General features: G+C 43.8%; 1 protein-coding gene across 1 annotated transcript in view; it reads left to right on the top strand.

Annotated features, from left to right (window-relative positions):
• The window catches only part of ephb6 (eph receptor B6), a 101,240-nt gene that overhangs the window by 46,094 nt on the left and 39,014 nt on the right, over positions 1-16,132 (top strand). Inside the window, exons 4-5 of the mRNA XM_017706114.2 lie at positions 2,431-2,594; positions 3,882-4,177. Coding sequence (XP_017561603.1) covers positions 2,431-2,594; positions 3,882-4,177 — 460 coding nt within the window. The remainder of the gene's footprint in view (positions 1-2,430; positions 2,595-3,881; positions 4,178-16,132) is intronic.

Below are 16,132 nucleotides of genomic sequence, written 5' to 3'. Positions count from 1 at the left end.
GAAGCCCACCGTAGCTTCTCTAAACAGTGCTAAATATTGTTTCATGTCCAGAAGTCATGCGCATTTCTTACATTCAAGCTTTTATCTATGAGCGTCCGACGCTGCTGGAATTGAGTAAATATCACAGCTGTTCACACCATCAGTTTTACCTGAGAAGCTGAGTGTAAGGTTTCAATCACAGCCAGACGCTCGCAGATGAAGGTTACAGAAGGGCTTAACCGATGTAGACAGAGATCCAAGTCGTAGTCGAAAAACAGGCCGAGTTCAAATCCAAGATCAGAGAGAACAGCAAACAAATCCAAGGAGCAGGGCAAAAAGAGAATAAACCGGAAAACCAACAGAGGTCATACACGACATATACCACAATAGAAAAACCGCTCAGTAGATCAACACAGAGTGAATCAATACCTTGCGACTGTTCTAAGCTTTAGCCCGGGCTACATACTATTCTAGATATATCACATGATACAATACACAGGTGATGCTTATCAATATTCTGGAGAGCTGGAGCGCTGATAGGGGTGCTGAGTCGCATGGTTTGTCATGTGACCTCCCAGAGTATTCTGGGAGATCGAGTCCATATGCACAAGGGGTTCAGGAGGCTGCGTGACACTGAGGAGCTTCTCGGCTTGTAGGCCGAGACTGTGGCAGCAGCTGGCTGAGCGAGGAGCACCACAGGTGGTGCACAAGAAAAGTCAGCTAGTCTGCATTCTAGGTAAATGAATAACAGCTAACCCCAAGAGACTGGCTTTTCCTTCCACTCTCTTTTCCCCCTTTAACTCATTAACTCATTACAATCTGATGTCGCTCTTTTGACAATAAACTCGACTAACTTACTGCAGCTCACTGCATGACAGGTGAGGGAAGCATGTTTTGCACTATTTGCATGTTAGTTATGTGCTTTTATTTGCATACAGGTCTAACAATATTGACGAAACTAATACCTTAACCAGGATGGCTCAAATCTGCACGGCCACGCGTCCCACACTGCTGCGGAAGCCAGTAGCAGGACAGTACATTATTATATAAAAACAGACAAAAGGACTGACAAAATGCAGGTTTCAAGGCAGCTACTACTACAGTGTTTCCTCTAGGATTATTTTCAGCAGCAGTGGCAGGTCAGATACCCAACCCCAACACACACACACACACACACACACACACACACACAAACACATTGGACAGGGTCAAGACCCCTCCAAGACACCCCCTTCAGCTTCTTTTTTTTTTTTTTACTATCAAGCCGCTGAAGATCAGGTTCAGGCCATCAGTCTTACCTGTTTAGTTCAGTACATTCAGTAACACAGTCCTTATCAGTAGCTCGCCCTCACTGGCTAGCTGGGTAACGTTAACACAGTACAAAGAGGTCTGCACTGGCTACTTACTTATTTCAGACCACCACTGTCCACAAAAGTCCACAAAATGTAAAACTGAACCAAATAACATTGCAAAATAAGGACAACACGTCCCCCTCATGGTGTGCTGAGCTAGCCAGTTCACTAACAACAGCTCGCTAAAACCTTCTGAATAGTTCGGCACTTTGGCTCAACTCCACTCTGACTGTTCACACAATGTTTGTCTGCTTCCTGTAGTTTTGCAATTGCAACTTCAGGACATTTCATAAAACTTTGCAGCAGCAGCAGCAATAATTTTGCAGCGGTGGTCAGGAGATATAAATAGCGCAAACACTGGACCACTACTGCTTTTAGGGATGCAACATACTTTTCTGTATGTTTATACACTCACTGGCCACTCACCAGACACATATAGCTAATCAGCCAATCACATGGCCGCAACTCAATGCATTTAGGCATTTAGGTGGTCAAGACGACTTGCTGAAGTGCAGACCGAGCATCAGAACGGGGAAGAAAGGGGATTTACGGGACTTTGAACGTGGCGTGGTTGTTGGTGCCAGACGGGCTGGTCTGAGTATTTCAGAAACTGCTGATCTACTGGGATTTTCACGCTCAACCATCTCTAGGGTTCACAGAGAACGGTCCAAAAAAGAGGAAATATCCAGTGAGCGGTCAGTTGTGTGGACGAAAATGCCTTGTTGATGTGAGAGGTCAGAGGAGAATGGGCAGACGGGTTCCAGATGATAGAAAGGCAGCAGGAACTCAACCAACCAGAATCTCTGAGGAACGTTTCCAAAACCTTGTTGAAAGTCTGCCACGAGGAATTAAGGCAGTTCTGAAGGCAAAAGGGGGTCCAACCTTTTACTAGCAAGGTGTACCTAATAAAGTGGTGTTTGGTGATTCAGGATTGGTGGAACATGAACTTCCATAAAGAAGCAAACTTCAGACGCCAAACCTGTCTTTGCTGATCAACCACATTTGGGGTAAAGGGGCATAGTGTATGAAACTGATTCTTGGCCAAACCATCACTTTACGCATGTTCTCTCTCTCTTTATCTCTCTGTCCCTCTCTCTAGCCTTCCAGTGGTGAGACCAGAGAGGGATGGGTGAAAGTAGACACCATCGCAGCTGATAAGAGCTTCAGCCGTGTGGAACCGAGTCTTCCTCACCAGTACAAACCGGACCGAATGCGCCGCATCAACGTCAAGACCCGCAGCTTCGCCCCCCTGACGCGCCGCGGGTACTGCAGCCACCACACGTTGACCTTTCCTCTCCTTTCTTTTCCTTTCCTTTCCAACAGCATCGTGGTCCAGTGGTGATATGTGACGGGTCACTGTTCAGGGATGAGTTTAGAGGCCATGTGTTTCAGCTGGCCGCAGTGTCCCTGCACAGCCAAAGCAATTGAACTGAGTAAATATCAGCGGCGTCCAATGCTAATATTTGCAGTAATGGAGTTTGGATATGAAAAAGCAAAAGCGGACAAAAGGAATTCACCAGTCCTCCTATTAGCGTGGCTTTTTCTAGCCCACTGCTTTTCAGCCTTTTTATCAAGTGACCCATATTTTTCAATTCTATTTTTTTCATAGCCCACCCAGCACCCCCACTATCATCATTTGCACTTCTTGCAATCTGTGTTAGTTTTATATTTTGGAAAATCGACAGTTGTATGTTTAAAAAATCTGTATGTTTGGGGGCCCCTGGCCAAAAGACATGTTACAGAGAAACAGATGGACAACAGTCTGTAACTGTAGAACTACAAAGTGCTGCTATACAGTAAGTGGAGCTGATAAAACGGACAGTGAGTGGAGATACTAGTAGGTGGTTTTAATGAAATGACCGGCCGTTTTTTAGCCTTATGCGAAAAATGTAACTCCCCTGGTCGAATGACATGTTTTGTTGATTTTCTAAGTGAAAAGAAATGAATCCATCTTCTACAGAGAGCACCACAAAGCCCTGCTAGTGATATCCCATAAAAACACATAGGAATGATATTCTAATGCGTGGCCATGACTTAGTAAGGCATGGGAATGAGATAATTAAGTCATGGCCATGACTTAGTAAGGCATCCTAATGTGTAGCCATGAATTAGTAAGGTATAGGAATGAGATAATTGAGCCTTGATCTCATTGCCTTACTAAGCTGTTGCCATGATTTAATTATCTCATTCCCACACCCTCATACAATGTGGCCATGCATTATTTTTAGCAGCACCCTAGCAACCACCCAGCAACAACTTAGAAACCAGTTGTGATACCATAACAACCACCTGGGATACCATAGTGAGTGTCTAGCAACAGCCTAGCAACCATTGGGGTTACCATAGCAACTGCCTAGCAGCATCTTAGCGTGCGGTGCTGTCACTTTGGATTTTTTTCAGGAAATGCAATTTTATTGTTTTTTATTGCTATTTTAGTTTTAGATATTTAGCGGTCGCCATGGTTACCCTGTGAGAGACACAAGCCATTTTCTGGCATCTTCTAACCTTCCTTCATCTCTCTCTCTCTCTCTCTCTCTCTCTCTCTCTCAGGTTTGTACTTGCTATAGTAGACAGCGGAGCATGTGTGTCACTAATGGGCGTGTCCATATTTTACCGCCGCTGTGCAGCCACTAGTCGTTTCCTGGCCTCCTACCCAGCCACGCCTTCAGGGGCGGAGCCGACAGCCCTGGTGCCTGTTGGTGGGACTTGTGTTCCTCACAGCCACTCACAAGGCGGGACGGCACCCCGGATGCACTGTAACGCAGAGGGTGATTGGATGGTTCCTGTAGGAGGGTGCATGTGTGATGCGGGATATGAGCCCAATCAGAACGGCTCCGCCTGTCTAGGTGAGTTCTGTAGTACAGTGCTGTGGAAATGACCAGCATTAAAGCGAAAGCTGTAATGCAGTCCGTCAGCCGAGGCCTGTATGGTGTCTGAAGTTTGCTTGTTTAGGCCACTCAAACAGCATCCAGGTGAAGTCTGACTCCTTGCTGTATGCACGCATGTCTTTTTATGGATAAATCTTAATCCAGATTTTTAAGAATGAAGTTTTATTCCAGGTGAAATTCATGCGGTATATCCTTTTGTAACATCTGTGTACATCTGTGTTTGAAAAGAATAACAGCTGATCTTTAACACACTTACAGCTCAAAAACATGCTGTCATTTCTGTAATAAAGACCAACAATATAGGTTTAACATTCATTTCATTCATAAACATGGAGTTTGGAATGAAACCCTCCGAAAAAATTAGTAATTTCAAATGTAATCCCAGTCATAATAAGTCCTAAACCACAACATAAAGACCTGGATGCAGTCTCAGCGAGTTGAGGGAAGTTTAAGGGGATGTTTTTGCTGAAAAGATTTCGGTGACTATTGACTTCAGTGTTTGTTAGCAACACGGACACAGTATATAGTATTGCACTGACGCCAGTTGTCACCGCTGCTATTGTTGACACAGCACTATTAAGGTGGTGATGACAGCAGCGACAGTGACACTCATAGAGCCACCGCTCTTATAGCATTGGTTAATAAATCATCCTGACAGATGAAGAATACGACGTGCCGCGTGGTTCATGTCTGTAATAACTGCAATATAAAACAAAACGGGTGAGGTTTTCAATCATCCCAGCTGTCTGAAGGGAAAGAGGCCGAAGAGTTGAGCCAGCAAAAGAGAAATCTGTTGTTCTGTAGAGAGAATAAACAAGAGAAACCTTCAGCCGTCTCCCCATAACGTTACCAGTGCCATTCATCGGCCTGTCACAGGTAGACCGCCGGGTGAAGGTGGCATTCTGCCTTTTCATTTCAGTCTAACTATGTATGTCTGGATCTCTTACGTTTTAGGCAGACACTGTATGTCGTTAACCCCTTAAATGGCCTGGGCCTGCCAGCAGGGCCAAGGTTCTAATACAAGTAAAAACATCGTTTTTATCGTGGTCGGTTCCGCCTCTGCAGCGCCCCTCTGGTTCAGCTCTGCTACAGGCCAGAAGTACCAAAGTACAATGACACATCACAATATGCAAATCATTTAATCAGTTACCGCTGCTTGACGACGCCCTACTAGTGCCGCATTCATCAATATGGAAGCATTGGAGATGACCACTGATGCGCTGAGCTAAATGCCCCCAGCACCACCTCACAAGGCTGCCAGCTGTCTCTACCAGCTGTGAATAACCCAATTAGTCTAAGCTTAGTTTGTAATTATCAATTGTTTATTGATAATGTTCAGCGTATGAGTAGGTAACCTGAAGGACCGATTAAGTGAGGATTACTGGGAGTCCCCATAAAGCTGCTGCTGTTGCATCCGATTCATGTTTCCTTTCACAATCAAACCCTTGGGCCTTCAACAGGAAGCAACACTGGAAAGCGGAAAGCGAAACGGTTCAGGAAAGGTTAACGTTAAATGGCCATTGTTACCGACTCCATCAGCATTTCGTCTGAACTTTTTTCGAATACGGACCTGCTGAACAGATAATTAGAAGTCACTACTAATCGTTTTACTGGCACTACGTTGACTTTTTGGCTGCTGGAGTCAGCAGCTCGTACTGTTAAGGCTCAAGACGCGGTGCCTTGCCTTGTCGAAGATGGGGGATGGTAGAAGAGGAAAACCTCATAAGACTCTCATTTGCAAAAGTGCCGTTTGATTCTGTCGCTCTCCGTATGGCTATCGTACTCTAGCTCTAATAACACAGCAGCCCAGCCCACCCGGTTTCCCTCACAGCCCCACCTCCAAACCCAAGCCTCACTGCAGTGCCTCTCCCGTTTTTTTAGCATTTTTCAAAGATGAGCCAGGGTGGAGTCAGCTGAACGTAGTGTAGTTACTCTTTAGAAGCCAAATTTAGACCCAGTCCCATTTCACTCCTTGCCCCTGCCACTGAGCCCTTAGCTCTCTGTTTTGCGCGTTCACATTTAGGGGTAGGGCGTCCCGATTTTTGCTGAGATAGAGAGGTGGGGCGAAGTGTCTGGGCTGTGTGGTCCTCCAAACTGGGGTTTTTCAGAGGCTCCAAACAGAGTTTTATGAGAAAAGAAGAAAAACCGGTAAGATGGAGCACAAGCGACCAAGGAAACCTGCAAATGTGAGAATTTTCTCCTGGATTTTCTTAGTTTGATGTCGATTCAGTGTATTATGGTCCTTTTCTTCATAACAAGCATGAAAAAATCGTTAATAGCATGCTAATGTCTCGGTAGCTAGCTAGCTAACGTTCCCGTTCCACCTTAAATAGTCCAGCAGTTCTGACGCCTGTCACCTTACGCCTGGGCCATGTTAAATAATTGCCCCCCTGTTTGAAGGCATATGATGCCCTAAATGTAACTAATGCTGTCACTGCAGACCGGCAGGGTCGTCTGCAGAGCAGCGCTAGTAGCTGTTAATGAAGGAATGTTTTTTGGGGTTTTTTTTATTTGAGGGTCCCAATTCGTCGGTCAAGATTTCAACCACTACCCCTTTTAACTGAGCTCCAAGGGGATAGGGTGACACTCGAAAACAAGGGGTAGGGGTAAAAGGAAGAAATGGGGTTGGGCCCAAGACACCAAGCATGTGCCGTAAGGGTTGGGGGGAACTGTGTAAGTCACATTCTTTAAAGCAGAGAAAGCAGTAATTATGCAATTTCACCAAGTGCACTGATAACACAGTCACAAGCACCCTGTCCGTGCACAAGCATGCAATACAAGAGCGCAGCAAACTGCGGGACGTGGGATTCTGCTTTACCCTCCACCTCTCTTTCCTTGCGGCGCTTTGCTGCGTCACTTTTGCTCTATCGTCACTTTTGCTCTATCCTGTGTGTGTGTGTGTGGGTGGGTGTGTTGGTTGTGTCAGTGTGGCTGTGAATCAATAGTCCCTGGGCCCCTCTGTCACTGTAATTATAATCTCTGTTTGACGGACAGGAGACGGTGTGTGTCTGAGTCTGTTACTGCAGTGGGCAGTTGGGGGGGGGTTGTAGCACAGATTTGTTTACTGACAAAAGAGACCATCTGCAGCACTCACTGTTCTCTCATGGTGTGTGTGTGTGTGTGTGTGTGTGTGTGTGTGTGTGTGTGTGTGTGTGCGTCTGTCCATCCGCTTGCCTGTGCATCATCACAGCACAAATGCACATGTGAGCTTCAGAGTGTCTTTTAGTAGCAGTGTACCAATCTGATACTCTGGATCTGCGCTGATACTGACCTTATTAAACGTTTCAGGGCCTCTATCGATGACCGAGCCACTACCGGTCAGTCGCTGTTCAGAGCACGACACATATGAAACTCTCCCTTTGCGTTTTTATTATCGGAGCTGAATGATCTGCTCACAGCGGTTATGAACACTCATATTGCAGGCAGGCTCAATCGTTTACGGGGATGAAATGTGTGTTTGTTTGCAAACCTGAAGTGTGTGTGTCAAAATGAAAGTCCCTCATAACAAAGCTTGACGTGGCGAGTTAGAATAAAAGCCCTTTCTAGGAGTGTGTTTCCTAAGGTTGTTATGCTTCATTAGCAAATATTTCAAATATATATCACTGCTGTCGGAACCAAACCTTGTATCTCCATTTTTTGACATTTTTCAATTGTTGATATAATTAATGGATAATGGAAAGTGCCTGTTGCCTTTTACATTGTGTGTAAATTTCATGATCAACAGTCCAAAAGAAATGGCCCAAAATGGCATGAAAAGACGTCTGGTTCCATTGACTTACATTAAAAGTCAAGTATGTTTTTTCCTTCTCCTGTAAAGTTGCTATTTTGGAGATACAAGATTTTGATCTGACAGCAGCGATATGTCTTTGGAGGGTTGCACCGAAAGTTTGGCCATTGAAGATTTTCAACCAAAAGTGGTCAAAAATAGTCCTTTTGTATTTTGGCTAGAAGTGAAAGTGTCAAAAAGATTTGACCACTAATGACAAAGATTAAATAAGGCTACTCGGTGTCACGATTGGTGGAAACACAGGTGGAGACAATCAGGGGTGGAGTAACCAAACAAGGGGCTGGACTAAAACCAAAACAAAAACACATGGGCTAAACCAAACCACAACACGAACATGTGGACAGGACTGGGAGGGGCCAATCGTGACACTTGGAACTGTCAGTCCAGAAAATACTCAATGCAAATATGCAAATGCGCAAATATGTAAATACACAAATGCAATACGATAATGCCTGACCAACGCACTGCAAAGATAAAGTCCTTCTGTACAAAGTCACCTTGTGTTCTTACGTTACTGTGGCTGTTAAAACACTCAGTACTCCAGGGGGCGCTAGACACATAAGAATGGGGCTACTGTCATCAAAGATGCGGACTCAACTCGACAAAATCGAGAAAGACTTGACTCGACTTTGACTTTAACACCAAGGACTCAAACTTGAGCCTCATGACTGTGAGAGGTCTGCTGCTTACCACAGTTGCTTACTTTCCACGTGAACTGGTTTGTTTCCTGCCGTAAATTTGATGTACACCAGTGTCCTCAAGTGTCTGTCATTGGCATCATTAAGCCCAGCTCAGCGCTTAAACTCTTACTGCAGAAACTAACAAGGTGAACTGACCTTTTTCCTCATGGCAGCAAATCGAAACACAGCTCTCTCTATCTGACCGATTTCAGCAGCTTCTCCAACGAGCACATTGTTCACCACAAAGCTCAAGAGTTTTTATTCATTCCACCTTAAATGGAGCAGCAGGTGGGCGCTGGCATGTAACTGCACCATTTAAGGCAGAATGGAAATAAGAATAAGAAGTTGGCGAATAAAAAAACAACTTCTGCTTTATTTTGCTGTCTTTAATGTTTAATAGTACTTGAACGTTCTTCTCGTTTGTAGTTGCACTACTCTTTGTCTGCGCCATTATGTCTGTCTGGGGGGTTGTACTGACTCGGGACTTGAATCAAGACTTGACTATCTTGACTTGGGACTCGACTTGAGACACACCTGCACTGACTCGGGACTTGAATCAAGACTCAGTTATCTTGACTTGGGACTCGACTTGAGACTCACCTGTCCTGACCCTGGACTTGAATCAAGACTCGACTGTCTTGACTTGGGACTCAACTTGAGACTCATCTGTACCGACTCAGGACTTGAATCAAGACTCAACTCTTGACTTGGGACTTGACTTGAGACTCACCTGCACTGACTTGGGACTTGAATCAAGACTCAACTCTTGACTTGGGACTCGACTTGAGACTCACCTGTACCGACCCAGGACTTGAATCAAGACTTGGTACTTGGTACTTGCAACTTAGAGACCTCCCACCTCTTGTTCTTGTTCCCACCTCTGACTGTTTATTCTACAGACACAGCAAGTAAACATGTGGACATTAGAGGAGTATGAGCTACTTTGCTTAGTCTATTGTAATAATGAGGCAGTTACATATCATATATATGTTTGTGCAAGCAAAATATTTTTGCGAGAGAGAAGGAGAGAGAGAGAGAGAGAGAGAGAGAGAGAGAAATAGGAGGGCATCCTAAGGGCTGTCCTTCTTAGAAGAGCATCAGCAAAAGCAAGACTGGAAAAAGCTGGAGGAAGATTAAATTCTCCAAGTCCCATCCCAGTGGTCATTGGGCAGAAGGCAGGAAACACCCTGGACAGGTTGCCAGTCCACTGTTGAGCACATAGCCACTTACTAAAAAGCAAATTATTTTCATCTCTTTTTAGGAAACTTCTGTATCTCATCACTAACATTCTGAGCTCTTGACAAAATGGATGAGTGATGGTCAAGAGTAGGGCTGCAGCTAACCTGTGTTGTATCACTGCGTAAATCTGCTTTTTTGTGCGAACCGTTGCTTTAAGTTCTGGGGGCAACAGGGGGCAAGTTGGACAAGAAGTTTAAAGACATCTTGAAGCAGGGAGGAAAGAAAGAAGGAAAAAGAGAGGGGGGGTGGTGGCAATAGAGAGACTTGACACATTTAGGTCATGGTGATGTAATGGCCACTCAACTGTAAACAAGTGACAGAAACAGCGGGGGATGGGGGCGGTCTAGCATACAGTGAGTGGACACAACTTAATGACTCAAGAACTGAGCTAGCAGATATCCTCAGGAAGGAAAGAAGATATGGGGATGACGGGGGGTCTAGGGGGGTAGGCCTGGAGATTTTCTGAGTACATGTCTGGCAGTGGTTTAAGCATGCTGGCATTTTGGGGCTGAAACGTGCACTGCCAAAAGTATTCGGTCGTCTGTCTTGACACACATATGAACTTGAGTGAAATCTAAATCTTAATCCATAGGGTTTAATATGATGTCAGCCCACCCTTTGTAGCTATAACAGCTTCAACTCTTCTGGGAAGGCTTTCCACAAGGTTTAGGAGTGTGTTTATGGGAATTTCTTCCAGAAGCACATTTGTGAGGTCAGACACTGATGTTGGACAAGAAGGCTTGGCTCACAGTCTCCGCCCTAATTCATCCCAAAGGTGTTCTATGGGGTTGAGTTCAGGACTCTGTGCAGGCCAGTCAAGTTCTTCCACACCAAACTGTCTCATCCATGTCTTTATGGACCTGCTTTGTGCCCTGGTGTGCAGTCATGTTGGAACAGGAAGGGGCCGTCCCCAAGCTGTTCCCACAAAGTTGGACGCATGAAATTGTCCAAAATCTCTTGGTGCTGAAGCTTTAAGAGTTCCTTTCACTGGAACTAAGGGGCCGAGCTCATCTCCTGCAAAACAACCCCACACCATGATCCCCCCTCCACCAAACTTTACACTTGGCACAATGCAGTCAGACAAGTACCGTGTCCTGGCAACCGCCAAACCCAGACTCCTCCATCAGATTTCCAGATGGAGAAGCGTGATTGGTCACTCCAGAGAACACGTCTCCACTGCTCTAGAGTCCAGTGGCGGCGCTTTACACCACTGCATTCCACGCTTTTCACTGTGCTTGGTGATGTAAGGCTTGGATGCAACTGCTCGGCCATGGAAACCCATTCCATGAAGCTCTCTACGCTGCTCTTGAGCTGATCTGAAGGACACATGAAGTTTGGAGGTCTGTAGTGATTGACTCTACAGAAAGTTGGTGACCTCAGCGCACTATGCCCCTCAGCATCCGCTGACCCCGCTCTGTCATGTTGACTACGTTGTGACGACTTGCCTGCTGTGACTCTGTCGTGGCCGACCACTTGTGGCTGAGTTGCTGTCGTTCTCAATCGCTTCCACTTTGTTATAATCCCACTGACAGTCAACTGTGGAATATTTAGTAGTGAGGAAATTTCATGACTGGACTTGCTGCACAGGTGGCGTCCGATCACGGTACCACGCTGGAATTCACTGAGCTCCTGAGAGCGACCCATTCTTTCACTAATGTCTGTAGAAGCAGTCTGCAGGCCTAGGGGCTCGGCTTTATACACCTGAGGCCATGGAAGTGATTGGAACATCTGAATTCAATTATTTGGATGGGTCAATACTTTTGGAAATATAACGTAGATCATCATGCCTGCAGAAACTGGTCAAAAAATAATTTATTAATCAGTACATTGTTGTACCTCTTCGCATGTTAGTGGTGTCTGATAAGGCAAAATAAGGCAAAATACAACAGAACGTACACTGACTGGTCTAAAGTGATGACAATTTGTAAAGTTATCCATTGGCAGTTTTTTTACATTGTGTTTAAATTTCATGGAGAATGGAACACACCAAAATGACTTGGTAAAAAGTCAGGTTCCATTGACTTACACTAAAAGTAAGCAAAGTTATCATTTTGGTAATACGAAATTTATATATGTTTCTTTTGATATATATATATATATATATTTATTTATGTACATATACATACATATATTTGTTGTAAGGACACAAAAAACCTCCTGTATGGATGGACAAGCAAAACTGGACATGCTGCCTCTCTTTTTATGAGCTTACTGACAGTGACATGCTAACTCTGGTCATTAACCTGACTAACTGGCTTACTGAATGGTCTATTTCTGAGGCCTGTATATGGCATAGTCCTAACAGAAAGAGCCATTTAATGCATGGAATTGTCTAAATATGAAATACTCTCATCATAACCTCACGATAGCATGAAAAATGCATTGAGTGCTTGTGCAGCGGCCTCATTTCTCATTTAGCTCCATACTGCATGGCATGAAAGCTTCAACATGCCTAATGCAGCACAGTGCTCTGTATTCTCTTTGAAGATGATTAAAATGAGTGAAAAAAGAAAAGACAAAGTACTTCAATCTGATTCTGAGAACATCTTTTGTGAATTTACACTACTTATTATTGATATTATCATCGTTCCAGCCCATCTTGTGTCCTGCTGCGCTGGCCAGTGGCCTGTTATACGCGACGTTTGCCAAAGTGGAGTAAGATATTATAGTGTACTCCTATACGAGGGTAAGCTGGCTGCGCAGCTTGTTGGTTGGTCACCAAATAAGAAATTCCCAGCTTGCCTCGGACACAGAAGTCCAGGTGTCCATCCTCGAGCAGCGCAGAATGGTGGCCAGCTCAGCCTTAGCTCTGGCAGTGCGCCAGCACAATCTGTCGAGGATAGATGATATTTTTTTGTTGAGGCAGTGAGCACAATAGCAAACAGCTTAAAAAAAATGTGTGAGAGGATTTTTAGATTCCATCACATGCCTCCAAGCATCTCAGAACACAGTGTTGCCACCTTTGTTGAGGTGGCTGGAGTGAGATTTTCAGTTTTGCATAGAAGTGCGTGTTACTTATGGAGCAGAATTCAGGCCAAATTAAGAAGCGATCACTGCAGAGAAGTGCAGTTCACACATGACATTACTTTTCCATGGCATTATGCAAAATATATGAGAGAATGAAAAGCAAAACCTCTTTGATATCGTCGCTTGACTGAAAAACAGTACATGCAGATTCACATTTAAGCATGAAATGCGGCATTGGTGTCAGAATTGTGTACGATCTTCATTGAGGGCAGAGCTATATGGCTTTCTACCATCCAGTACTTAACATTAAATCAATGTAATGGATCACTTACTTCATTTTGGAACATTTTCTGCACGTTGCTGTTTAAATGCAATCTTGTGTGTTCACTGTTTTGGATACATTTCAATGAGGAACATACATTTGACGTGAAAAAAAATAAGGTCAAACTTTGCAAAAACAGTGTTATGGGGGTTTTGCTTTTCATTTTGGCACATATTCCGCATGTCAAATTTGGAAAAGTAATGATGTATGCATTGCATTTCACTGTTTTTGCTGAACAGGCTCCAGCTCTCCCTGCAACCCAGAAGGGTAAGTGGTTTAGAAGATGTGTGTGTGTGTGTGTGTGTGTGTGTTTGCTGATATGATTGCATTTTAATGAGGCAAATCTGTCAAAAGTAATGTTACAGCACAATGGAAAGCAATATAAGCATGCATTCATTATATTTCAAGGTTTTTTATTCAATTCTGATTAATTCTGTATTTCATGATGTGAAAACAATGTACCAGAGGTTTTGTTATTACCTCCATTCTAGACTCTGTAATTCTAGAGTCAGTAATTCGCACAGTTATTCTGACGGTTGTGAAAAAAGCGTTTCCTTTCAAGTGAGACCGAGATCATGACTGCAGCCCATAGTAAGCGTGGACAGCGCTCCTTTTACTTTGGGTGTGTCATTTCAGGGAAACAATGGGGTGACTGTTTACAGGTTAATGCACTACATTGTGATATTTCTCTAATGTGAACTGCTGGTTATGGTTATGGCATATCACTGCACTAAAGAGAGGCTCCAAATAAAACCCCAGTCTGCTTCTCTTTGGACCATTCTGGCATTAAAGGTCACCTGGCATGATGGAGTGTACGAAGCAGTCATACCTGCTCTACCTGATTTGGAAACCCTCTCTGAGGAGGCCTCCTGGGCTCATCCAGACATCATTGTTTATGCTTAATAAACACGTGCAGCCTCAGGGGTAACTTGAACCACATTTCCTGATTTAATTAATCATCTTTTATTAGATGTGATGCATTGTTTATGAACATCCCAGCATAGAGTTAGTACTCTTGGCAGTGCGTGTTTGATGGATACCCTGAGGAGGAGGCCTGGCCTGTGGCATTTATTGCTAAAGTGGAGTCACGCTCTTAGCTGCTTTGCTGCTTTGCCCTCTGAAGTCCTCAGTGATGTACATGCCTTGAAATGCCTCTTCTTATTTCTTCTTTAACTATTTCTACCGAAACAAACTAGAAATTCTAACAAAATGCTGCTGCTTGGTTTGTCAAAGAGGTTTACAGGTCAGATCAGTTTATGACAGTGTTATAACGATAATTGTATTTTATAAGTTTAATATTGCCAAAGCAAATTCAGGGACCATTTATTTGTTTTATTTCTAGACTAACAACCATTAAGTACTGGTTACTCAGTTTTCAGCATAAATAACAGAAACATGGTTAAGAGAAAACAGAACTAGATATAATGTGATGTTTTCTGTATTTAGTGTGTCACTCTTCACCTTTATTACAGCTTCCATTCTTTTCAGGAGACTCACTCCAAATTTCAGTCTCAAGCTGGGGTTACACTACATGATTTTAACCCAGATTTTAGCCCCGATTCTCAGTCTGGCCCAGTCTGTGCTAGTCGGCTCTAGTCTGTAGATTTTTGAGTTGGTCAGAGTCGACAGTTGGAGAGAGAGTTGAGTTGTGTTTGATTTTTTGGACTCCTGATAGTGTTTCAGACCAGTTGGAGTTTATCAAACATGCTTGATTTTTTTTCGACCCAACTCTGAGGGAAATCCAGCGTAAACTGATCAATGACTTAATTTGAATGGATTCCTGCAACAACCAATGAAAACTGATAGTGCAAAAGAAGGAAATAAACAGAGGAATAACCCGAGAAGTCTCTCACGTGCAGAGCGAAGCTTTTTAATAAGCTGAGTTTAATAGGGCACAAGCGCAATTGAGTTTATGTACATTTAAAACTCTGTTTTGTTTATTTGGGTCTAGGAACTGGAGAGCGCGAGAGTTTGTGGGAGATCAGTGAGTTCTGTTTGGTTCAGCAACAGCTTACAAGTTATGTAGCGGGTGATCTCTAGTGGTTTATTGTGTGATCCCCAATATTTCAGTCACCCAAAAAAAATCTCTAAAAACCAGTGAGACACCCAGACTATTATAATCCGTTAAGACTTTAAAAGTCATGTGAAGCTACGTTCATTTTACAAGCCTTATTGCTCAAATCTGATCTCTCTGACTCGATGGTTCACACTCGTTTAGGTAAGAGACTCAAATCTGTCGTTAATGTGATGAACCGGCCTGAAATGACCCTCATGAGCTCCTCATTAATGACCCTCATTAACTCTGATCAGCTCTCAGCTTCATTATTAGAGCCAGACGAAGGAGAAAAAGGTGAGATGAGCTGCTTTTCCACTGTTTACAGGCTTTATCTTCTGTTCAGTGCTGTTGGCATGGTAATGCTGAATGATGGCACACGCGCAGTGGGAGAAAAACCACATGAATTCCGATCTGAGCGTCACATACGTATCCAATCTAAGACCACATGAAAGTGGCTCAGGTCAGATTTGAAATGATCAGGTTTGTGTGTTCACACAGCCCTGAAAACATCAGATCTGAGTCACATTAGGGCAAAAAATCTGATTTGTGCCACTTCAACTGACTTCGTTTGTCTTCTTTTCTCAGTGACGTTCTTCTTGATCAGCTACACATCCTTTCAGACCCACCGCGCTGAGTGGTCTTCTCAGAGTGGAAGGATGTACAGATCTGCTTATCTGATGCTGGCAGTTTTGGTGGTTTAACAGGCCCCATTTCCTCTACTTCTTCTAATCATGTTTAATCACTTACTTTCTTCTGACTTTGCCCTTCTGCATGAAAGTGGATTAGTAAGAGCTCCTGAAAGTGAATAATACAGTATTTAAATGATGTTTTGGCTGGAAATGTAATAAACAAAGGGTCACTG

This window comes from Pygocentrus nattereri, chromosome 3, assembly GCF_015220715.1.
Source record: "Pygocentrus nattereri isolate fPygNat1 chromosome 3, fPygNat1.pri, whole genome shotgun sequence".
In the NCBI taxonomy this organism is placed as follows: domain Eukaryota; kingdom Metazoa; phylum Chordata; class Actinopteri; order Characiformes; family Serrasalmidae; genus Pygocentrus; species Pygocentrus nattereri.
The sequence above is the reverse complement of the archived record's forward strand: the minus strand, read 5'-3'. Positions and strand labels throughout refer to the sequence as shown.